General features: G+C 49.4%; 1 protein-coding gene across 1 annotated transcript; it reads right to left on the reverse strand.

Annotated features, from left to right (window-relative positions):
• Positions 1–3,840: 3,840 nt before the first annotated feature.
• Positions 3,841–24,094, reverse strand: ZC3H12D (zinc finger CCCH-type containing 12D). The gene is made up of 5 exons (XM_063096089.1): positions 23,790–24,094; positions 13,075–13,214; positions 9,295–9,529; positions 5,624–5,730; positions 3,841–4,607 (listed from the first exon to the last, which is right to left on the reverse strand). The coding sequence occupies exons 1-5, from the start codon at positions 24,092–24,094 to the stop codon at positions 3,841–3,843; spliced, it is 1,554 nt and encodes a 517-aa protein (XP_062952159.1).
• Positions 24,095–24,306: the final 212 nt, after the last annotated feature.

The raw sequence follows: 24,306 nt of genomic DNA on the forward strand, positions 1-24,306 counted from the left end.
CATTTCATTTGGAACAATGCCGACGTGAGTGGCTTCTCTTGCTTCTACCCATCAACCCCCGACATCCTGCAGTGCTGCTTCAAACAGACAGAGGCTGCTGGGAAAGCTGCGCTGGGCAAACCCAGGACAGCACTGGGCTCCTCCAGACTGAGCAATTAAGAACTCTGCCGCAGTATTCTGTTTGCTAGTATTTTAGTGAGGATTTTTGCATCTATATTCATCAAGGATATCGGCCTGTAGTTTTCTTTTTTGGTTATATCTTTACCTGGTTTTGGTATCAGGATGATGTTTGCTTCATAGAATGAGTTTGGGAGATTTGCGTCCGTTTCAATCTTTTGGAATAGTTTGTAAAGAATGGGTGTCAATTCCTCTTTGAATGAGCATCCGGGAAATGCAAATAAAAACCACATTGAGATACCATCTAACCCCAGTTAGGATGGCTAAAATCCAAAAGACTATGAACGATAAATGCTGGCGAGGCTGCGGAGAAAAAGGAACTCTCATACATTGTTGGTGGGACTGCAAAATGGTGCAGCCTCTATGGAAAATGGTATGGAGGTTCCTTAAACAATTGCAAATAGATCTACCATACGACCCAGCCATCCCACTGTTGGGAATATACCCAGAGGAATGGAAATCATCAAGTCGAAGGTATACCTGTTCCCCAATGTTCATCGCAGCACTCTTTACAATAGCCAAGAGTTGGAACCAGCCCAAATGCCCATCCTCAGATGAGTGGATACGGAAAATGTGGTACATGTACACAATGGAATACTACTCAGCTATAAAAACGAATGAAATACTGCCATTTGCAACAACATGGATGGACCTTGAGAGAATTATATTAAGTGAAACAAGTCAGGCACAGAAAGAGAAATACCACATGTTCTCACTTATTGGAGGGAGCTAAAAATTAATATATAAATTCACACACACACATACACACACACACACACAAACCGGGGGGGGGGGGGAAGAAGATATAACAACAACAATTATTTGAAGTTGATACAACAAGCAAACAGAAAGGACATTGTTGGGGGGGAGGGGGGGAGGGAGAAGGGAGGGAGGTTTTGGTGATGGGGAGCAATAATCAGCCACAATGTATATCGACATAATAAAATTTAAAAAAATAAAATAAAAGAAAAGAAAAGAAAAGAAAAAAAAAATAAATAAATAAATTCACACACACACACATACACACACACACACACAAACCGGGGGGGGGGGGGAAGAAGATATAACAACAACAATTATTTGAAGTTGATACAACAAGCAAACAGAAAGGACATTGTTGGGGGGGAGGGGGGAGGGAGAAGGGAGGGAGGTTTTGGTGATGGGGAGCATTAATCAGCTACAATGTATATCGACAAAATAAAATTTAAAAAAATAAAAAAAAATAAAAAAAAAATAAATAAAAATAAAAATTTAAAAAAAAAAAATAAAAAAAAAATAAAAAGAACTCTGCCGCAGGTGTAAACAAGGGGAGTGGCTTCATAAGACCGCTTCGTAGCTCCGCAATGAGAATTTGCAAAGTCTAGGAAGCAGGCAAGCAGCCTGTGTCCTTGGGAACACCCTGCTGAACATTCAGCAAAGATATGAGGGGACCTCAAAAATTTTGTAGAAAAATGAAATTAAAAGATAATACAAATCCCTCCATGAACTTTTTGAATCACCCTCGTATGTCCTTGCTGTGGGCCTCAGAGCATCTCCTGGAAGAGATGGATTCTAGCTCCTCACATGCCGCCTCCCCGACTCAGTGATGGAATAACACTGAAAAGAAGCTGCTGAAAGTGCCCACGACCTCAGGCTGCACGCCCGCAATATTTAACATGAAAACCCAGCCTGGGGGGAGAAGCCAATAGGAGAAACTGATGTACAATTTGACAATAAAGAGTCCGGATGGGGTAAAAGTGATTTATTTTTGGAGCACGGTAACAGTTATGAAACTAGAAACTTTTCATTTACCCGTCCCATCCATGTTTTTGTGTCACAAAGACATACTAAGACTTTGGAAAAATTCCAAAGGGGATTACACTTGAAATGTGCTATTTCTTCACTTTTTTTGAACTTGTGTTAATCAAATAAAACAGCTTTACAGCTTACTAAAACTCAAACTTGACCTCAAAGGAAGCAGTTTAAACATTTCCAACTGTAAATCAGCAACACAGTGTTTCCACATCAGAAGACAGAACCAGAGAGACAAAAAGTGGCTCTAACAGACAGCTCGTCTTGCAAAAGGAAAACACAGACATACACACACATACACATCATGAAGATCCAATTTATGTAGAAAGAGTGGGCCCTCTTCAGAACTAGGGCCTGGAAATGACAAGGCTAAGTTGTGGGTGTAGGGTCTTCTTTGGAAAAAGGAGGTGAGGAACACATCTGGCTCAAGCCATACTAAGATGCTGCTTCAAAAAGAGGAGAGGAGTCACGGGAAGACCCAACATCACTGCATCTCCAAGACACACCGTTTACTGTAATGAGAGGGCTGGGACCCCGTTCTCCCTGGGATGCACCCTGAGCTGTGCCAACCACATATGCAGCCTCGTAATAAACTGAAGAGTGTCTCTCTGCGCTGGCCATACGGCAGGGGGCTGGGGATTGGTTTTCCACTGGGTAGGACCTGACACTCTTCCTGAATGGTTTCCTAAGGAACAAAAGAGCCACAACCCATTGGGCTGGCATCCTAACCCAGAACGGGTAGATGCCACCCGGAGATGCCAGGACCTCCTGAGGATGTGGGGGTCCACGCTCTGGCAGCACTGTCTCATTTCTCACCCATGGCAAATGGGTGGGCCCTTTCTCCCCAAAACACAGGGCAGTAGCTGGCTGGAAGGAGCAGCACTGGGAAGGTGGCAACCAACCCCCATGAGCCAGGCTCATCCTAGTTCTCCACTGACCCACCTGGAGGCCTCTGAGCAAAAGTCCTGACTCACAGGCCCCAGGCTCCACCAGAGAGGGCCTGTTCCGGAAACTGTCACAATGGAGCAAAGTGGTGTGTATGTGTAGTGTGTGTGTGTGATTGTGTACGTGTGTGTGAGAGAGGGTGTGAGTGTGATATTTGTGTGTGGGGGTGGGGAGGGTGCCCAAAGGGGTGGAAGACCTGGAAGCAGGGCTGCAGGACAAAGTACCCCTGCCACCCCTACTCAGCCCAGTCCAGCCACACAACTTCAGAGTGACAAGTGGAGCCCACACATCAAGCCTGGGCTCCCCTTCCAGGTGAGGTTAGCAATAGCTGGGGTGAAAACTTCCAGATTCCAAAATCTCCTCTATCCACCTGACTATATATTTGAAGTGGTGAAATTCAAGACCATTTACCAGTCTTTTTCAAACTTTCAACCATGACCACACTAAGTTTACATGGGCTACCGAGGATGTGTGGACACACACGTCTACATAACAAGAGTTTCACTCACAGCCTGATTTCATGGAGCATGCTCTGATATTTCCTATTCTGTTGTATCTGTGGTGGTGACCCACTAAATTGATTTTGTGACCTTCTTGTGGATTCCACTTGCAGCTTGACACAAAGAGCCATGGACTGTTTGGGACAAACCCTTGGAGCTGTAGTGGGTCTTCCGGCACATCAGAAATCATTCCCTCCATGGAAGCGGGTGGACCTCCATGCAGCAGGCCCTGCTGTCTGTGAGGGTCACCAAGTGCCACCATGGGGTACCCCCTGCTAAGGATGAGGAGTCAGGCTTCCCTGACAATCTTTAAGGAAAAGGGGTCCCACGGCGGGCTGACTTAGGTCCAGGCTGGCAACCACCGGCCCACCTGTCCGACTTGCAAGTCTAGACTAGGCCATTCCTTGCAGCAACGTGAACTAGTCCCCTAGGGCTTTCCCAGCCTTGCACCAGCCCTTTGGGATCTCTGCACGAGGACGATGAGCCTGGCGAGGTCGGAAAGCTCGGGGAACGAGGCCATCACGCGGTCCACCAGGTCGGGCGGGAAGATGCTGCAGAGCGCGGTGCGCGCCCGGGCGCGCGCGTCGCCCTCGTCGCCAGCGGCCGCGAACCCCCAAGGGCCTCCAAAGGCACCGTCGCCCCAGACCGGATCCACCCAGGCCGAGCAGCCGGGGAAACGGTCGGAGCTGGGCGGGCGGGCCCACGGGTCTTCGGGCGGCCGGCGCTGGGGAAGCGGGTCACCGTGCAGGTCCCCGGGGCAGCGTCCGCCCCGCGGCGGGAGCGGGAAGTCGCCGGGGGCGAACGGGCTCTGCGGGCTCGGGAGGCCGGGCGGCCCGGGGGTGGCAGCGCTGTCGGCCCGCGGGGACGGCGCGACCCCGGGCTCCGGGCCGCCCCAGGGCACCCAGCCGGGACCGCGGAGCCCCGGGTGGTCGCTGACGGCCAGCCGCGAGAAGCCCCCGCGCAGGGCGGCCAGGTCGGGGGGCCCGCTCGGGAGGCTGCGCGCGCCGGGCTCCCGGGGGCCCGGCCGGGCTCGTGCGGCGCCGCCCCGGGCGCTCGGCGGCCGCTGCTCCTCGGGACTCCCGGCCGCGCCGGGCCGCGTCTTGGCGCGGAGCTCGTCGGCCACCGCCAGCTGCGCGTGGTGCGGCCTCTCCGGGTGGTAGAACTTGCACTTGATGCCGTAGGTGCATTTCTTGCCTGGAAGGGGCCGAGAGGCGCGGGGTGAGGCCTCCGGGAAGGGCCGCCGCCGACTCCGCGGCCTCGGCGCCCCGGAAAGGCCTCAGGATCTGGACTCGGGACCGAGCGGGGGACACGGTGCCCGGGGACACGGGCAGGGGGGCGGCTTTGCTGGACTCACTAACCCCGAGGCTGCTGTGTCCTGGAACTGCCCGACCATCTCTGGGTAGGATGACCTTCAGCCTTCGCTTCCCCAGGGACCCCGTGGACAGGGCCAGCCTTGGGGATGGGGGCGTAGGGAGTGGGTGTTCATGGCATAGGGTTGTGCCGGCAGCGCTGCCTCAGTTTCCACCGTTGTCCACATCCCTTGGGCTAACCATTGCCCTTTCCTAGTCTCTGTTCTAACAGAGGTGATCAAGTAAGTCCAAACCCCAGCACTTCTGAAAGTGAAAGAGGGCAGGGTGGGCCTGAATGTACCCATGGTCACCTTAGTTCTAACAAGAAATGGCTTTGGATGTCACTCAAGGTTTATGCACTTCTGTAAGAACAAAAACCAAGACCTCGGGACATTGAATAACTTGACAAAGGTACGTAAAGAGCTGGCTAGAAGGCCGGCACCCCCGGGGGGGTTCTGGAATAAAATCCTTAACTCCGCATGGACAGCACCGATCAGTCCATAACGGTAGGGAGGTGGGGGGATGGTGAGGCAGGGGCGGGTGAAGGGACTGCTGACTGGGAGCTGGGGGTGTGCACGGCCTCTCTGCTGCTCAGACACGGCTTTGCTCTAGTGTCACCCCTGCATCTGGCCCTCACAAATGCTCCCGTGCAACAGCCGTCCAGGATGTCAGTTCATCCTTACGATAACCCTGTCAGGACACTGCCCTCAGACAGGTTGCTACCTCTCCAGGGTCACAGCTAGCTAAGGGTAGAACAGGAGCTAGAACCCAGACTGTTAGGCCAGCGCTTTTGACTGTGACCCTGTGTCATCCCCACCCAAAGCCCTGAACAGGGCCCACAAGGTACTGGGTGCTACCCACCGTAGGGGCATTGCTGCCAGGACGGCTCAGGGGGCTTCGGCTTCCTGCTCAGGAAGTTGCTCAGGGTGGGTCCTCGGCGGCCCAGGGGGTCATCAGGAGGCATGAATCTGGAAAATAAGCACAGAGAGGTGACTGCAAGACCAATTGAGATGTGCCCCTGGCACCTGTATTGGGGGGTGGGAGGAGAAGAAAGGCCCAAGCCACCCAGCAAGCAGCAGGCATGACCTCAGTGGCCTGGGCTCACCATCCACCCAGGGGGGTTGTCTTAGCATCTTTTTTTTTTTTTTTTTTTTTTTTTTTTTTAAAGATGACCGGTAAGGGGATCTTAACCCTTGACTTGGTGTTGTCAGCACCACGCTCAGCCAGTGAGCGAACCGGCCATCCGTATATGGGATCCGAACCCGGGGCCTTGGCGCTATCAGCACCGCACTCTACCGAGTGAGCCACGGGCCGGCCCCTGTCTTAGCATCTTAAAGGAGCAAAAGTCTGCCCTCATGCTGACCCCCATGCAGAGCACAGCACAGCTGTGTTTCTCCTGCTGTGGTTCAAGCTGGCAGAATCAGAATCACCTAGACACTTGTTATCAGGGTTTTACACCAGACCTGCTTAATCCAAATCTGAGCTTGTTCAGGAATCTGCATTGTAACAACTTCCCAGGTGATTTTTATCCAGGAAAATTGAAGCCTAATTGCTCTAGGGCTCCCCTAGATGGTTTCAGAGTTGTATGAGCTCCTTGAAGCAGGCTTAGGTCTATCTCCAAACACAGCCTTTACATATACAGGTAAAGGATCAATATTTACAGAGAGTTTGAGATACCAGCCTATGAATCAGTAAAGAGAGCCTCTTCACAGACTCGAACCCCTCTCCTGCAAACCCTGGGGCTCCAGGTTTGGTTTCAGCTCCTGGGGCTGCACTGACCTGGACATTCTGTGACACTACCCTGTCCCCTGCCTGCCCTCCCTGCTCTCTGGCATTGAGCCCTAAAAGGAAGGGAACACATGCTTGGGATATTCAGGGCTCAAAGTGGAAACAAAATTCCTGAGAAGGAAAACTTCCTTCATTTAGTGAGACCCACTTTTTATATGAATACTTTTGTTCCCAGGAGACACTTCCAGGTCATACAAAGGTTCTGCTGGAAGGATTGTGGATGTTTTAATGGGTGGATGTCCCCCTGAGAATCCAAGAGTCATGCTGAGGTCTCACTCTGCAAAGAGCTGGGCCATTCCTGGTCCGGTGCAGCCTCCATGGCTCAGCTCCCAGCTACACAGCCAGCCTTGCAGCAGAGTTGGGCCCTGACCAAGAATCTGGGGAGCCGCCCACTGCGGTTATTAAAGGTCCCCCAAGACTTCACCTCCTGCTCTCTCTGGAGCAAGAGCTTTGCCAAGAGGGCCCTGTGAACGTGCCCAGGGTGCCGGGGCAGTTGCCCTCCTTTACAGGCGGGCGGGCAGGCCCTGCCTCTGGCAGCCGATGGGGGGACTTTCTGGCAGCCCTTTAGTAGGGCCCAGCACAACAAAAGGCTTTGGCCTGGGCCCCAGGCTGTCACCAGGCCAGAGGCAGCCATGATCCATCAAACCTCAGTGAGGACTTCTGGAACCCATGGTTACCAGACTTGCCAGATTTCTCCAGGCCGCTGGCCTTTTGTACCTAGAAACGACATTGGGGGCTACTGCAGGGTGGCTGGAGCATCTGCCTTGGGGCTCAGGAGGCTGCCTCCACCTCCAGAGCTGCAGGGGCAGGTGGCAGTGGGGACAACAGTGCTCCTTCAAGGGCCCCATGTCCTAGTCTGGCCTGGGAATAACTGCTACCACTTCTGGGATACAATTCCCTCTAGTCCTTACAACAATGATCTCGAGGTAATATTATTAATCCCTTTTCAAGGTGAAGAACACTTCAGCTCAGTGAGGGTGAGCAATTTCCCCACCACACATGGCCAGTGAGTGGCAGGGCCTGGGCTGGAAACCTCATCTGCTTGGTCCAAAGCCCCAGCTCTTTCCCACACCCCTCTGCATCCCTGGCTTCGGGGTCAGGAGCTGGGCTGCCTCCTTCTCTCTCCCCACCCACCCTTCCCCAGGGCCCCAGCTGTTTGTGCATTCATTTATGCACTCAGTCACTCATACAGCCAGCGACTGCATGCCTATTCTGTGCCAGGCATGCTGGGGACATGGCACATAAGGCAGATACAGTCCCTGCCCTCGCAGAGTTGGGGAGCTGATCTCAAACCACATTCCAAAAAGCCAGCTGGAGAGCCCAGAACAAGAGCCAAGCTACCATTGCATGGAAGAGAAATTGAAATGGGAGTGGTGGTCCAGCTTGCTGAGCCCTCCCCACCTGTCCCACACTACCCTAGTCCCCAGGCCCACATCCACCTGCCAGGCACCCAGAGCTTGCTCTCGGCATGCCTGGCACACTTGCTATGGACAAGCCATCGTTTCCTGTCCCCTTAGCTTAAGCTAAAGCCTTCACCCAGTACCTGCTGTCCATTTTGTGCCTTGTGACCCTGATGTCCCTCCCTTCCCCCAGTGTGGCTGGTTGGTCCAGGGTGGGCTTGACCCAGGGGGACCAACCAGTTCTCTTGAACATTTCAACCAGGGGTCTGGAGACAGTTCCAAGCAGGTTAAGTGATGGAGTTTGGCTGTGTTGTCCCCTCCAAAACTCATGTGGAAATTTGATCCCCAATGTGGCAGTGTTGGAAACTGATTGAGTCATGGGGGCGGATCCCTCATGAATGGATTAATGCTCTCCCTGGGGGAGGGGGGATTAATGAGTGGGTTCTTGCTCTATTAGTTCCTATGAGAGCTTGTTGTTCACAGCACCCTGGCACCTCCTCTCTCTCTCTCTCTCTCTCTCTCTCTCTTGCTTCCTGTCACTATGTGATCTGCTTGTACCCACCACCTGCCTGCCACTTTCCGCCATGAGTAGAAGCAGCCTGAGGCCCATGCCAGATGCAGCTGTCCCAGAATCATAAGCCAAATAAACCTCTCTTCTTTATAAATTACCCAGTCTTAGGTAATTCTGTTATAGCAACACAAAATGGATAAAACTGGATTTTACAATCCAAAAGAAAAGATTCCATTGCCCACTCCTATATGGAATTCAAACTTTTTTTGAAAAAAGAAAGAAACATAAAATAAGTGAAAGGAAATGCAACAAAGTTTAGATTTTTCCCATGATGGTTATTTCAGTGCTCTTACTTGAAGGATTAAATTCTCTAAATTGAAAAAAAACAAACAAAAGTTAATGGTGCCCTAAGCATCTGCTTGGCCCACCTGTTGGGCAACTTTGTGGTGAGTCAGTCAGATGTGGCCCTAGGAATAGCAAAGTCAGGGGACGGTTGGGACAAAACAGCCCTGCTGGGGCAAGTGTCCACAGGCCAAGCTGACCAGGAAGGAGGGGAGACCCAGAGGGATAGAGATGACCAGGCAGCCTGGGGGAGGGGACGGGGTGGTCATAGTGCAGCTCTCTCTGCAGGACTGGATGAGACACTGCTTTGGCTACAAGTGGGAGAGCTTCCCACCAGCGCCCCCGCCCTCCCCGCCGGGCGCCCCGCCCTCCCCGCCGGGCGCCCCGCCCTCCCCGCCGGGTCCCCCCCCGCCCTCCCCGCCGTGCGCCCCGCCCTCCCCGCCGGGTCCCCCCCGCCCTCCCCGCGGGGCCCCCCGCCCTCCCCGCCGTACCGATCGTTGACGAAGGAGAACATGAGCAGCCTCTGCTCGATGAACCACCTCCACTCGGGATTCTCGCTCTGCAGGTCCCGGTAGTTGTCGTTGGAGACGATGATGCCGTCCTGCTCGTAGGCCACCTTCACGATGTAGCGGTCGTCATAGCAGACCACCCGCTTGCCGTTCACCTTGCGGGACGGGGTGTACACGAGCACCGCCTGCCTCTCCAGCTCCTCCAGCACGTGCTGCTCTGGGCCGCGGGCGACAGGCACCATGTGTAAGGGCATTCGGAAAGTCTCCCCCCACGATGAACCACCCTACAACAGGGCCCAGGGGTCCTCTCTGGGCCATCCCTACCTCCCCCCTCTGCTCCCCAGCCAGTCAGATGAGGGGCAGGGAGGCTGCTTGGTTTCTGTCCCACCAGTGGCCTGGCAGGAGTAAGAGGATGGTGCCCAGCAAGGGAGTCACTTCAGGAGATGTCAGCTGTAACCCTTGTCCCTTTGAGGGTTACATGCCACAACGCCCCTGCTACAGTAGATAGATATAGGGGCCTTCCGGAGAAAGACATTCCTATTCTAGCTGTATTAGCCCCAGTAATGCCTCAGCAATGACTCCTCCAACTTCCCCCACCACACAGGAATCTGCCTGGGACTCCTTTGGGGTGGGCTTTGGGCTGGGGCATCCCATACCTCACAGTTCTGAGATACTCAAGAATATAATAGGAAAAGTCCAGGATTAACAATTTACAGCCTGGATTCTGGGCTGACCTTCAGTTCTTGGGTACTTTACCCCTGGTTTAATGTCAAGTTTTACACTTCTAAGATGAAGATAATAACACGTCCTTTACCTATCTCAGAATGTTTGTGAGTAGACTGAACAAGCCAGGTGTGTGAGAGTTCTTGCAGAAACTAGTAGGGAGGCGAACACGTATCGGGTGGTATAACTATTACAAGGTCTTTCTTATCAGGAGCTAAAATCCACATCCCGGGAAGGTCTACTGTTTAATCTGAGTTTTGCCTTTGGAAACATGCAAAAGAAAATCCCTTCTTCACGTAATAGTTAACTCAGAACTTCGAAAAATATTAGTGTACTCTTCATAAATTGTTTTTTCCCTCAAGCTTAAGTCCTTTTCTATACGACATGGCTTCCAAACTTTTAAAAGATGCATAATGCAGCTATGGTACAAAGTATAGTAAAAAATGCTACATGAACACACCCCCTTGAGAAACAGAAGGTGGCCCCTGCTTTGGAAGTCCCCTCTGCACTTTCTACTTTGCAATCCTCTCCACTCCCCTTAAGATAACTCAAGTTTTAGAATGCATTTATAATTGCCTTGCTTTTATTTTTAAAATCACATATGTGTCAGGACCATTTTCAGTATGGTTATGGTTCCACATTGGACTTTACACAAATGGAATTGTACTATACATAGACTTGATGCAACTTGCTTTTTTAAAATTTACCATCATGTTTGCAAGGTTTGGCCATGTCGATATGTTCACTGCTGTTAGTTTTGCACGTAAGTCCTTGGCACAGAAGCCCAAGGGCCTCTCTCGGGTGTATTTCTAAGAGTGGATGTTGCTGAATTGCAGTGAAAGGCACTTTACAAGATAATGCCAAATTGTTTTCCAAAGTAGTGATACCAAGTTTCATACCCAACACAGCATATAAGACAACCTTGCCATAGTCAACTTTTTCAGGCTTTTGAATTTTTGCCAATCTGATGGGTACAAAATAGCCTCTATGGTTTTACTTTGCATTTCTATAGTTACTAATGAGATGCAGCATTTTTCATATGTTTATTGGCCATTTATGTTTTCTCTGAAAGGCCTATTCAAGTTTTAGCTCATCTTTCTATTGGTTCATTGTCTTTGTCTCATTCATTTGAGGGAGTTTTCTATAATCAGACAATAATTCTTCATCAGTAATAGCCTCCCCCAGTTTGAGGCTTGTTTTTTTCTTTTTTTGTTTTGTTTTGTGGTATCTGTTCATGAACAGAAGCTTTTATTTTAATGTAGCCTAATTTATTCATCCTTCCCCCATAGGTTTATACTTGTGGCTTGTTTAAAAATACCTTCCCTACCCCAGAATAATTTCCCTACCCTTCACTCATATTGTATTTAAATATTACACAACGGTTAAAACCACCATTCTCCATGTTCAGACCATAAAGAATTATCTGGGGTAACCAGTTCATGATGGAGAACTGCACACATACATTTATCTTCCCTCCTCATAAATCCTATTGAAATGACAGTAGAGTACAAAAGGGGGATCTATAATCACATTAAAAGTGGATGTGGGGACAGCAACAAACCCAAGATTTTGTCAAATTTTTGGAAGACAGAAAGCAGACAGGATCACATTGCTCTTACAGCGTGGAGGGAGCCGCAGCCCCAAATGTGTACAAAAAGCTGGGGCAGAGGTGGAAGCCATTTCCCTGCAAAGTCACAGAGCACTCGGGGCAGCGGAGAGAGAGCGGAAGGTGGGCGGAGCCAGCACGGCTGATGGGAGCCTACTCATGGGCCAGCTGCTTCCAAGGGTCTGGACCGCCACCCGTTTCCTGTCCCGATGACTATAAAGAAAGTAAAGACACAACTAGGAAGGCGGGAGCCTCTGATTGTGGCTGTTGATCTCCTCGAATAAAACCATCATCATTTTGACCTTGGAATATGTGGCAGGAAGAGGTGCCCCCACCTGCCATGCAGGGTATGGCAAAGTGAAAACTGCCAGTCAGCACAAATGGCTGTCCCTGCCACCCAGGGGAAGTCGCGTGCTAGGAGAGAAAACCCATGGCAATTGCACCAATCTATTTCTTTATTCACGGTCAAAACTGACAGACAGAGATCATCAGACTTTTTAGAGGAAAATCTAACAGCAAGAGAGGGGGAGAGGGAGAGAGAGAGAGAGAGAAGCTAAGATGAACAAAAAGAGCTGACCCCCCAAAAATAGTTAAGATTTGAGGAAATTAAGACAACTTTTTTAAAAGTCTATATTAATATAGAAATATTCAAGAAGATACTGCATCTATAAGACAAGAATAGCATTTTATTTAAAAAATAAAGAGAGGGTAACAGAGAGAGAAGAAGAAGAAATTGGTAAACATGGATTGAATTAAAAACAAACCAAAACCAAAAATCTTTGGTAAAAAGGCTGAAAGAAAAAGTCAAGGGAACCTCCCAGAAGCACGCAGAGGTCAGCCCTGCCACTGCTGACTTGGCCGAAACAATGCCAACAAAGGCTTAGCATCTGACTTCTTGTTACAAGAATGCCAAACAAAAACCAAACAAAACCCTGTTTATTTAAACCACAGTGTTCCTAGCTGATTTATGAATTAAAAATGAAGAATTCCCTGGGTCTCAATTTCCTTCTTTTTTTTTTAATGAAGAGTTTGGACTAGATATTCAGTAAATAAATATTACCTGACCAAATGTCTCTTTCGGATCCTATGTACTATTAGGGGTGGGATGCACAGCCAGTCTTTTTTCAGAATGTTAAAAGTTGTAAGACACCATTATTTTTGGAATTTAATCATTCCCACTAAAACAGTAATTTATTCATTCTCTAGTCAACAACTATTTATTGAGCACCTATTATGTTATAGCCAGGCGTTACGCTAGGTACTAGGACCGTGGCAGTGAACATTCATAGTGAGTAGCTTCACGGAGCCTGTGGTGCAGTGAGGAAGACAGACATCATCAAACAAATCACTAAGTGGGTAATGGACTAGCACTGCGAGGAGCACTACCGCAGAAGTGCCTGCTACCTCCTGAGCACGCATCTGCTCCAGCATACCTCTAATAGGGGTATCAGATCTTGGTGGGTCTTTCCTCCAGGATGGGACAAAAACCTTGATGTAGGTGTGTCCTCTGTCCCTGAACCAGTCCACAGCCAGCTGGATTCCCCGGCAAGAGAAGGCTTCTTTATTTCCATGGCTATAATGGGAAAACAAAGAAATCTGTAGAGATGTTGAAAAGGTTCCGAAGGGTGATCTCCCCTGGGGATATCCTAGATCACAGTCTCATAATCAAGAGCGAGCCAGGCAAATCTGCATTTTAAATATAATTCATTCTGCACACAAACTATATTCCTTAAATAGAAACTTGTGATAAGTATGTAGAGTGTCTTCAGCTCCGAGGGAAGACATTCCAAGGATTAATGATAAGATCCTCTCTTTAACTGAAGTGAATAAGGATCAACGTGAAATGGATGAGAGCAGCATTCTGCACCCGAGCGATGGTTGTAAATGTGTTATTGGGTTTCTCAAGTCCAAGCAAGGAGGAGGCCAGTGCCCTACAAACTCCACCAAAGACATCAGAGGAGGCAGTGAGGAGAGAGTGGCATGAGAAAAGGCAGGGCCTTGTTGGCCTTACTGGAGATTTTCTTCCTTTCTCCTTAGAGGCATGAGAAGCCGTGGAAGGATTTTAAGAAGGGAGGTATATGTGACATGAGGTGATGGGATCTGACATAGGTTTCAAAAACCTCAATCTGGCAGTGCAGAGGACAGTAAATTGGAAGGGAGCAAGCAGGTGTAAAGTACCAGTTAAGAAGCTGTCGTAGGCTGGCCGGTTAGCTCAGCTGGTTAGAGCGTGGTCTTACAACACCAAGGTCAAGGGTTCAGATCCCCAGACCAGCCAGTAGCTAAAAAAAACAGAAGCTGTTCTCCTCATCAAAGCAGAAATTGATGTGATTTGGACTAAGCTGGTGGTGGTGGATAAGGGAGAACGGTAGGTGAACTTAAGAGATATTCAGATGGTAAAAATCTCCAGAATTCAATGACTGGATATGGGCGTGACAGAGAAGTATCAAGGATGTGTCAAGATCTCCTGCTTGTAAAGGTGGGCTTTTTGCTGACACAAGGAATTCTGGAAGGGGACAGGGTTTAGAGGGAAAGATCACGAGTTTGGTTTCAGACACGTATTGAGTTGAAGGAGGCTTCGTGACCTCTAAGTGGAAACATGGAGTAAGCAGCAAGGGTTCAGAGGAGAGGTGTGAGTGATAAACCTTGTGAGTCATCTCTGTTTAAGCAATAGTTGAAGCCACAGCATGGACAGAATTAACCGATCACCTGGAGAGGAAGTGAGAGGCCCAGGGCTAGACCTGGAGGAACTCTGGGATGCAGCAGCTGGGTACAGGTAGAGGACAGTCTTACAAAAGACACAGGAAGGATCTATCAGGAACAGCAGGAAAAGCAGAAGGGAGCTGCATCGTGCCAGCCGAGGGAAGGAGACAGCCAAATGCTGCTCCAAGTGATTGGAGAAGCCTGAAGACATCCCTCAGACTCAGTCAGTGGGGGTCACTGGTGTTTTGCTGGAGAGGGACACAAGTGGATAGATGTGAGATACTGTGAAGGCAATTGGACATAGCCCTGGATGGGACAGAGCATGGCCTCAAAAACAGGTCACCTTCCCTCACAGCTTCCACCCCAGCCCCCTGCACTTCCTCCAGCCTTTATCCAAGCCACGCACCTTCCTCTACTCCCACCACAGGGCCTTTGCACCAGCCATTTCCTCTCCCCTGAGCATGGTTGTAAATGTGTTATTGTAAATATGTTACTGGGTTTCTCAAGTCCAAGCAAGGAGGCCAGTGCCCTAAAACTCCACCAAAGTGGCCCAGTTCACTCCTCCTTCAGACTTCAGCTTCAACATCACCTCCTAAGGAAAGCATCCCCTGCTCTCCTAGACTCGGTCAGATCCCAATTACAAGCTCTCACGGCACCACGTGGCTCCTTCCTGGCCCTGAACAAGGTTCACACCCACACCCAGGCAATGCATTGGGTCTCCCTTCTCTCTAAATCGTAAGCTCCTCCTGCTCACCGCTGAATTCTCAATGCCTGGCATGGTGCCTAACAATTGGTAAGGACTTAGTGAAAAATTGTTGACTGAATGACTGAGAAGAAACTCATCTTATAGGAGCTGGAGGAGGAGCAGCCCGGGCAAAGGGCACAGTTGACTGGAAAGACCCTGATGGAGGCAAGACTTGGCATGTTCTGGGGACCAAAGAGAGAACAGTGTGACTGGAGCATGTGGAGTGAGCAAGGCGGAGGCTGTACAAGGTGGGGCGGAGAGGCGTGGTGGGTTCTCAGGGAGCCAAGGTCAGCAGGACACTCACACCCTCTCCGGGGCAGCCAGCCCAGGTCCAGGCCAGGGTAACACTCTACATTTTCATTACTGTGCTTTCTCTCGTGTGTGACCTTTGCTCCTATTTCCTCAGGGGGGATTAGGATAGTCACAGGTTCATAAAAAGAAAAAGGAAGTCTTTAGAAATGCTAATCAATAGGACTGGAAGTCAGGCCTTGTGGAGAACCAAGAAAACTTTCTAAATTTTTTTTAGCTCCAATCATGTATGAGGAACTAGGCCTTGCTGCCTGCATCTGGGGCTTCGTCCAGATCGGAGAACACGTCCCTTTGGGCTTTGAGGTTTAGCTGTGAAGCTCGTACCAACAGGAAGGAGAAAGCACCAGTGGGGATGTCTGTGGTACAGGGAGGCGGCAGTGGACACTAGTTCCTTCTACCCCACAGGAAGTGGGACAAAGAAAGGGTCTGCAGGAGGGTGAGGAGGTGCCTCACCAGGTCCTCACCCCTGCACACGCACACACCCCACCGCTCTACGAGCTGAGCTCTGAGGGGAGAGGGGATGTAGAAACATCAAGACCAGTGTGGACAGGAGGCCAAAGCCTTGTTTGTCAGCACAGCCTGCGTAGGTCACAAGCCCCTCCAAGAAATCCTGGTCTCTGTAGGTCTGACTGGAAGAACAGTGACTGAGAGATAAGCCTGAAGCAACCCCAGGGTCCCCTGCCTGCCCCCAGGCCTGAGGATGGACAGACAGGCACCCATGGGTGGAGATTGCTTTGAAGTGAATGACACCTCCATGATCACCATTCCAGAGGCCAGGCTGGTCGAGCCACTCTGCAGCAGAGCCCGGTGAGGGCCCAAGACCCCCTCTCCCGGCCAACACCAGGTTGCCATTTGGGAAAAGAAACACAAAGCCTGAGTCGTCCAGAAGACAGAAGACTCCGGGGTACCACTGGATGTCACCAGCAAGCATAAGGCTTGCCCCTTCCCCTCCCTAGAAAGGTGGGCAAGAGTTTTTATCTACCATAGAAAACAAGGTGCATTTTCTGTGTCCACCGAAGTAGTAATGTGAACTATAGACAACCTCCCTTCCCTCCCCTTCACCCCCAAACACAGGCACCCTTGACTGCGGCAAAGTCTATCCTCCTTCAGTTCTCAAGTAAAAATACCACTACCAAAATTAGGTTAAAATTTGTTTCTGGGACTTTACATATCTGTTTTAACCATTCAAAAGCCAGCTTTCCATCCTGACACCTCTGGCGGGAGTGTGGTTGGGGCCGTTCACTGATGGGGAGACGGAGGGAGACTGAACCCTGGCAGAGCTCTCAGTCAGGCAGTAAGGCAGCCACAGCCACCCTGGGGCCACTGCCTGGCACACGGAGGGAAACGCACAGCCACGGGCACCCGTGCGTCTGCATTCCTTCACCCACTCAGCAGCGATGTAGGAACACCCACGATAGCTAGGCTCTGTGCTGGGGGCTAGGAGGAGACCTCGCCCCTGCTGCTTGGAGCTCATTGCTTTGCACATTTCAGCTCATTTGATCATGTATCAAGCCCTTGAGGAAGTGACCTTTGTCTCTGTTTCACCCTTGAGGAAACTGAAGCCAAGAAATGCTCCCAGCTGTCTGATCCAGTGGCAGCCCTCAAAGCCTGCTCTGTTGGCTGCAAACTCTCCCTCCTTCACCTCCCAAAGACCATTTATTCTTCACCCTCCCCAGTATCCACCACTGGGGATCTGGAGGGCAGCTCCTCTGGAGCAATATGTTGCCTGTGGTCAACTGCTCACACTTGGGGAGGGAGCCCTCACGTACTTACTAACCGGCACTGTGAACCAGCTTCTCGGGTGGCAACTGAGAGCCAGGCCATGAGAAAAGGAAACAGGAGCTGAAGCTTTTAAGTAACGGGAGTGGGGAAAGGGGAAGTGGGTTGGTGCAAAATTTGTCTGCTGACAATTGCGCCTGGGGCAGCTGCAGTTAGGGTGTCTGCATTTACAGTAGCAGAGATGTAATTACACCACCGCCTCCTTTACTATTCCCCAACAAGTCCCTGCAGAAGTTAGGGCTCGCAGAACAGCTCCATGGCAAGCAAGATTGTGGTATGGGGATGGGAGGAAAGAAAGAGATGAGCAATGATTCCTCAGAGGTCTGAGATGTAAAGGGACACTGCCGTTCAACTCTGTTCCTTATTTGGGGTTAAATTGCAAACACTCAGAACCTTCTCACCAGGAGATCTCTCCCCAGCCCAAGTCAGGGAGAAGAGAGGCATGAGCAGGGCTGCTTTTTTTATAAGATGAGAAATGGGTGCAGACTTAGGTAGGGACCCCAGGCTAAAGTCAGTCATAGCAGATTCAGGGCTCAGTAGCAAACCCCCCACCCATCTCTTTCAAGCCCACTCGTAACCAACTGAGGGGGACATGATGGAAATTCAGAGGCACAGCTTCCAAGCCTTCGTTGAGTGATTTCTCACTCCAGAACAAGCCAGAGTCTGCTGAGTTTTCTAAGAGTTTAAAAATGTAAACAACAACCAAAACAAAAAGCCCTGAAAACTCCAAAATGAGGACACATTCAAATGAAACCCTCCTCTGGGGCAGTAAGAGGATGTAAAATTATCAGTTGGTTTCCTGGCAAGATTAAGTACTTCAAATTTAGATTTTCTATATTTGCCTACCCAATGTAAAACAGGTTGGACACTTGGGAGTTTGCCTGCCCCAGGCAAGGAAATCCTGCAACAGCTGGCTCATGAGAATTCATATGCTTCCCAAACATCGTGATGCAGCTTTGAGCATGCTTTCAGTGAAAGCTGACTTCTCTTTAAAAAGTTGTCCGACATTTTTCTTAAGGCCAGATGTCTAGCAACTCAGGTATTCAGCTGAGTGACCCAAGCCAACACCTCTTTCTCTTATAAACACACACACCCATATACACCCCTCTTGAAGGTATGGGAATTGTACTTGGAAACCAGTCTCCAAGCTGCTAATCAATCAGAGCTATCATTCAAAGCACACATGGCACCCTGAGGGGCCCGAGCACGTCGGCGGCAGCAGGAGTGTGTCCTGGGAACCAGCCCTGCAGAAGGTTGCTGGTGAAGGGAGAAGGGGCTTTGCAAGTCCTATCTGCAGCTGGCATGTCCAGGGTTCATCCTGCTTGGGAAGGGCTCTGGTCAGCACAGGCAGGCTCTGGCCCCAGGACAAAAAGCCATAGGGTCAGAGTCTCCCTTGGCCCTTTCCAAGACCAGATAGGGGAAAGCTGAAAGTATGGGAATTGCTGGAGGCAACACAGGGTACTGGAAAGAGCCCTGAATCCAGAGCTGGCACTTAATATCTCTGTGACCTTGGGCAACTTATTTACACTCCCTGAATCTCTAAAGAAGAAGAGAAATTTCTTTATAAGGAAAATGCATTTCTTTCTTTCAAACTTATGTAAAATAATCACCCTGAATCTTACCATGTTAGAGATGAAAAAGCCATTCAAGGTCATTTAGTCCAACCTCTTAAGTGTGTAAACCAGTCTCAAAAAAGTCAGGAGCCAGGTGCAAAAAACTTTTTTAATTTTTAAAATAAAAATAAATAAATAAATAAAAAGTCAGGGGACTCACCCAAAACCACACGGTTGACAGGCTGAAAAGCCAGAGCGGGCTGGTGCAGTACATAGCCACTCACCACATGTGGCTATTTACACTTAAATTCAAATTAACTAAAAGGAAATAAAATTTAAAATTCATTTCCTACTCACACTAGCACATTTCAAGTGCTCAATGGCCATACATGGTGAGTGACCACTGTAAGGGATGTGCATGTCTAGAACTTTCCTGGCAGGGAGTGTATGGGGCAGCCCTGGACAGAGGTCACTAAGCCCTGCACTAAGCCGTTCTGCCCCTGCTTCTGACCTCCCTGGTTTCCTATGCGGGAAACAATAAGACGTAGCAAACCATGGGGCAAGCCCAAGGTCCCTGTCTTAATGCTCTCCCCACACTGCAACTTAGAATTCTCAGTAACATTGACCCACCACTTACGAAGTAGTAAATGAAGCCATTAGTCCTGCTTCTAAGAGTCAAATGGATTCCTTTTGATGTTATAATGAGAAGATAAAAGATTTGGGGGGTTCCTTATGTGGTAGCTCTACAAACTTAGTTCTCTTCTGTTTCAATGACTTGAGGACAGAAATATGTTTCATAGAGCAGGTCAACTCCTGTGTTCTGAGCAAACACATCCCCATTTCTTGTAAAAAGCACTTGGCAGTGACCATTCTGTTGACTTCCAGAGAGCAGTCAGCCTGGGCTTTCTGGGTTCAGCCATGACAAAGAGCCTTGGGCTAGACATTGCAAAGCGTTGGGTAAAGAAGCCCATGGAAACTTCTACATACGGTGGCATGGTCAGGGAGCACACTATAGAGGCTGGGGTCTGACTGGCCAGTGCTGATGTTGGCCAAGCCCATCAGGTCCCTTCCTGTGCATGAGAGGATCAGATACAAGGACTGATGGCCCACTCTAGCATTCACTGTGCTAACAGGGAGCATGTGGTTTAGTGCCCCCCAAAAGACAGAGGAAAAAGAAATCCCTGGCCATAAAGCACAGCATTGTCTATGATTTCTCATTCTACATCAGTGGTTCCTAACATTTTGGGGATCACAGACTCTTTAAGTATCTATTAAAAACTATGGACCTCCTCCCCAGAGAAACACTTACCTGTACACACATGCCACTTTGTGTATCATTTCAGGCCACTGCTGGCTTGGATGATAGAAGGGGCCAAGGGACAAGGAATGTGGGCAATCTCTAGAAGCTGGAAAAGACCAGAAAACAGACTTTTCCCTGGAACTGCCAGAAAGGAATACAGCTCTGCCGATGCCTTGATTTTAGCTCAAGAGAACTGTGTCAGACTTCTGGCCTCCAGAACCATAAGAAAACAAATTTAAGTTGTTTTTAAGTCACTAAATAGCAACAGGAAACTAATACAGATGTTGGTCTGTAGGGACGCACTAGAACACAACTTCCCAAAGACAATGAGAAAAAACTGCTGCAGAAAAGCCAGGCTGTTGCTCTCTGAGAACACAGGCATGTGCCACCCCAGGCTCCAGGGGACAGAGCCATGGCTGGCACAGGTTCACTGGACGATGCTCCTGCCAACAGAAGACACGCTTCTCATCTGCTCAGGGCAGAAAGGACGCATGTCCCACTGGGTCTTTAAGCTCCACCCCATCCCTCCAGGGCCAGACAATTTGTGAAGCAGTGTCACCTTCAAAAACAGAGAACGGGGCGATGTCTGCAACATGACAAAACCTCAGTGAGGGAGAATTTTCCGCAACTATGTTTCTGAGGTTAGTTGAATTTTGAGGTCAACAGATAAAAATGAGACATCACTTTGGGTTTCAACTGACTATTCCCTGTAAAAGGTGAGTCTGCTTGGACCTGTCTTTCATGACTGAGGGTCTGGCAGACCCTGAGGGACATGGGTCCTATTCAAACTCTCAATGGGTTATTAAATAGCTAGAAGAGGGGAGTTCGAATGTCCTCATTTCAAAGAAATGATTAAGTTTTGTAATGATTAGAATAGTGGTTGTTAGAGACTGGTGGGGGGAAGGGGAGAGGGCGGTCAGTGAATACAAGATAGTAGAGAGACAGGAAGAATGGGATCTAGGGTTCTACGGTAATACAGAGAGACCACAGTTAACAACAAAGGACTATGTGTCTTTGAACAGCTAGTTGAGATGACATTGAATGTCCCTAACACAAAGAAGTGACAAATGTTTGAGGTGTTGGATATACTAAGCACCCTGATATGATCATTGCACACAGTATCAGTATACCCAAATATCATATTGTACTCCATAAATATATACAATTATCATGGTCACCTAAGAAAACTAAATCAAAAAGAGGAAAAAAGAGATAAATAAAGAGTAAAATAGTGGTTACTAGAGGCAGGGAAAGGTTGGTGACTGGTCCAAAGTTACAGAGTTACAGTCAGGCAGGAAGAACACGTTCTGGTGCCCTAGAGAGACGGTAATTATATTGTATTGTGTATTTCAAGATAGACAGGAAAGAGGACCTTGAATGCTATAACACAAAGAAATGATAAATGGCTAGGTGACAGACATGCTAACTATTCTGATTAGATCATTTTACAATATAGCACGATTTGAAACAACAAACTGTTCCCCACAAACATGTACAATTAAAAAAATTTTTTAAGTTTTTTAATAAGTATGCTAATTAACCTGATTATATCATCACACATTGTATACATGTATTGATATTCAACTCTGTACCCCACAAATATGTATAACCAATACATTTCAATAAAAATAAATAAATAAAAGAAACTCCCATTGGAGGACAAAGTAGATACCACTGTAGAAGGGGATAGAGCGGAACCTCACACCCCCACTCTTTCCCAGAGTTTGCCTTTGAAAGGAACAAATTAAGTTCCACCATCAGGTGGTGGTTGTGCAATTCATCTCTTTTTCCTAAATATTGGGATCCACGGGGAGGGAGGTTTGTGTGTACACATACATGGGTGCACATACATATATGTATACACAGAATGCACATTCAATACCTGTGTTCTGGTTAATTGAGATGTCTTGTAGGCAGCACATGTATGAAAGTGTGTATGCTCTGATATGCTCTGTATAATAAATCTGAGTGACAGTTTCCATTTGTAACACACAGATTGAGCATGAAGGGACCTACCTGATTGCAATTGTGGAGGTGGGGGTACTAAATGGATTTACCCAGGACACACCACGGTCATGTGCAAATAGAGGATGTGGTTTAAGTTTGAACTCTAAGCAGCAACAGAGACTCCCATCAAAAGAAAACCCTCCACTGCTACCCTCTCCTAACAATCCCTAAAAAATATCTGGTCCGCAAAGAGAGAATGCTGACACTTTCCCGTAGCCCCTGAAGTAGTCTTTTTATGCTACAGCCATTCTGCTGTTTTGATTTAGAATTGCAGAACTCATATAATCTTAGGGCTTGGAAGGTCTTAGATTTAAGCAATAACATCTTACATTCAAAGCCCTCATTCTGTTGATGCCTAGAGAGACAGGTGCCTTGTCCAGATTTTACAGAGGCCAGGCCCCTCTCAGAACCCCTCCCAGACTTTCCAGGACCATCAGAACCAACCAGATTCTTAAAAATCCCCAGATATCTTAAAAGGAGCAGGATTTCATAGGCTTACCTATCTGGTGCCTATATGAGACATGGGTGAGAATGTGATAGCAACCCCATGGACCAGCTCTTAAATCCCAGAGGGAAGAGGGGGCTCCACCACCAATTGATATAATTAAGGCCAGGTCGACCCGGCTGGTTGGAAATTGAACAAACACTCTCAGTGCACAGCACACAGGTCGTGTTGGGACAGCCCTCACCACACAGGGCATGTAGGGATGGCTAGATAATGTTGAGTTAGGCCATTCCAAACTTCTGTCCTGCAGTGCCAAATCCAAAATAAGTCCAAATCCCCAGGGGAAACTAGCGGATGCTCTGTTGACACATCCAGCGCTGCTGGTATCTGCTCTTCTGAATTCCCACCTGTAACTCAGCTTTTGCAAAGGGAAGTGCATGTATTTACAGCTGTGAGTGAACAATTTCCCATGGCTCTGCCCTTTGCCCGGCTGTCACTAAGCCAAGTAGTGGAATAATCCACTTATTTGGGTAATGCCCCTCCTCGCCCAGCGGGGAGTGCAGGGAGGCTGCAGAGACACTGTCACAGCGGAGCTCAGCCAAGCCAGGCACGATGACAGCACAGGGCGTGATGCTCACATCCCCGAAACATACAAAGAAACCAAGACACAGATATCCACACAGCCATGTCTGCAGCTCAGTGGCCACAACGTCTCAAACCTCACAAGGGAATCGCAACCCACCTCCTAACACCGCTCCCAGAGGGCTTCCAACGCAATTCAAGTACATCTTCCCATCTGATTCCCATAACCTTGAGGAAAGCAAAGAGAGGTCTACCAGCCTCTTTCGTAGAAGAGGAAACGAGTACTATAGCTTTCCCAGAGTCACGCAGCTAGTTAGGAACAGACTCCAGACAAGAAGCCGCATCTGCTAACACCTGACCCTGTGTCCTCCCCAGGTACCTGCTGTCTCCCCAGAAAAGGGCTGCTCCTCCAGGTTCACATAGTAATACCTAGCACTTGCTGAGCACTTGCTCTGGATCAGGCACCGTCCTAGGCATTTTGTGCAGTTCCAGTTCTCACAACTACCTCCTAGGGAGGTTTTATCCCAACAACACAGCTGGAGAAAGCAAGACTCAGAGAGGTTAAGTGATTTGCTTAAGGCCACACAGCTACTAAAAGGTGGAACAGGGATTCAAAGCCTGATCCTTTGGCCCCAAAGCTCTTTGGACCAAACCACAGAGAAGAGGGGTGGTTCTCTAGGCTCCTGAGAACAGGCCCGCACCCCAGCTGCAGGAGGAAGGAAAGCTACCTCATTGCCACGTTGCTGCCGTCAATCACTATGGGTCGCAGGGAGCTGGCGGGGCCTCCACAGTCCTCTTCCGGGGCTGCCCCCCAGCCCCGCTGGGCAGCATCCGGGACCCCACAGGAGCCCCGGGGAACGAGCAGGGGCGCAGCCTGGCTCTCCTGGGCCCGGGGACGGCTGCCTGTCCGGATCAGCTCCTGCAGCACGTCGTTGACCAGGGCATCCTTGCCCAGCTTGCCCAGCACCCTGACCACGTCCTCCCGGTCATAGCCCAGCTTCTGGAAGAACTCCATCTTGCTTGGGTGTTCCATGATGCACCAGCCAGGTCCTGGCGAGGGTCCTGTCCCGCTTCCTCCTCGTCGAGCCCCACAGGCATGAGCTAAAGAGAAAAGGCATCCATCATGTGTTTTCTGGGCAGCCTGGCAGTGAGGCTGCCAGTTACCAAGGCAAGTTACATACCCTCCCTCGCTCCCTCCCTGCCGGCCTTATCTGTCAGGAAATCATGTCGAGCCTGGTCCCCTTG

The sequence above is a fragment of the Cynocephalus volans genome, chromosome 5, assembly GCF_027409185.1.
Source record: "Cynocephalus volans isolate mCynVol1 chromosome 5, mCynVol1.pri, whole genome shotgun sequence".
NCBI classification, from domain to species: Eukaryota; Metazoa; Chordata; class Mammalia; order Dermoptera; family Cynocephalidae; genus Cynocephalus; species Cynocephalus volans.

Coding starts and splice junctions, on each gene's coding strand:
- ZC3H12D (XM_063096089.1), bottom strand. CDS start 24,094: ATGGAACACCCAAGCAAGATGGAGTTCTTCCAGAAGCTGGGCTATGAC. Junction 13,215..23,789: donor GGCAGCAACGTGGCAATGAG/GTAGCTTTCCTT, acceptor TTCCCATTATAG/CCATGGAAATAAAGAAGCCT. Junction 4,608..5,623: donor CTGGCAGCAATGCCCCTACG/GTGGGTAGCACC, acceptor GGCCCCTTCCAG/GCAAGAAATGCACCTACGGC.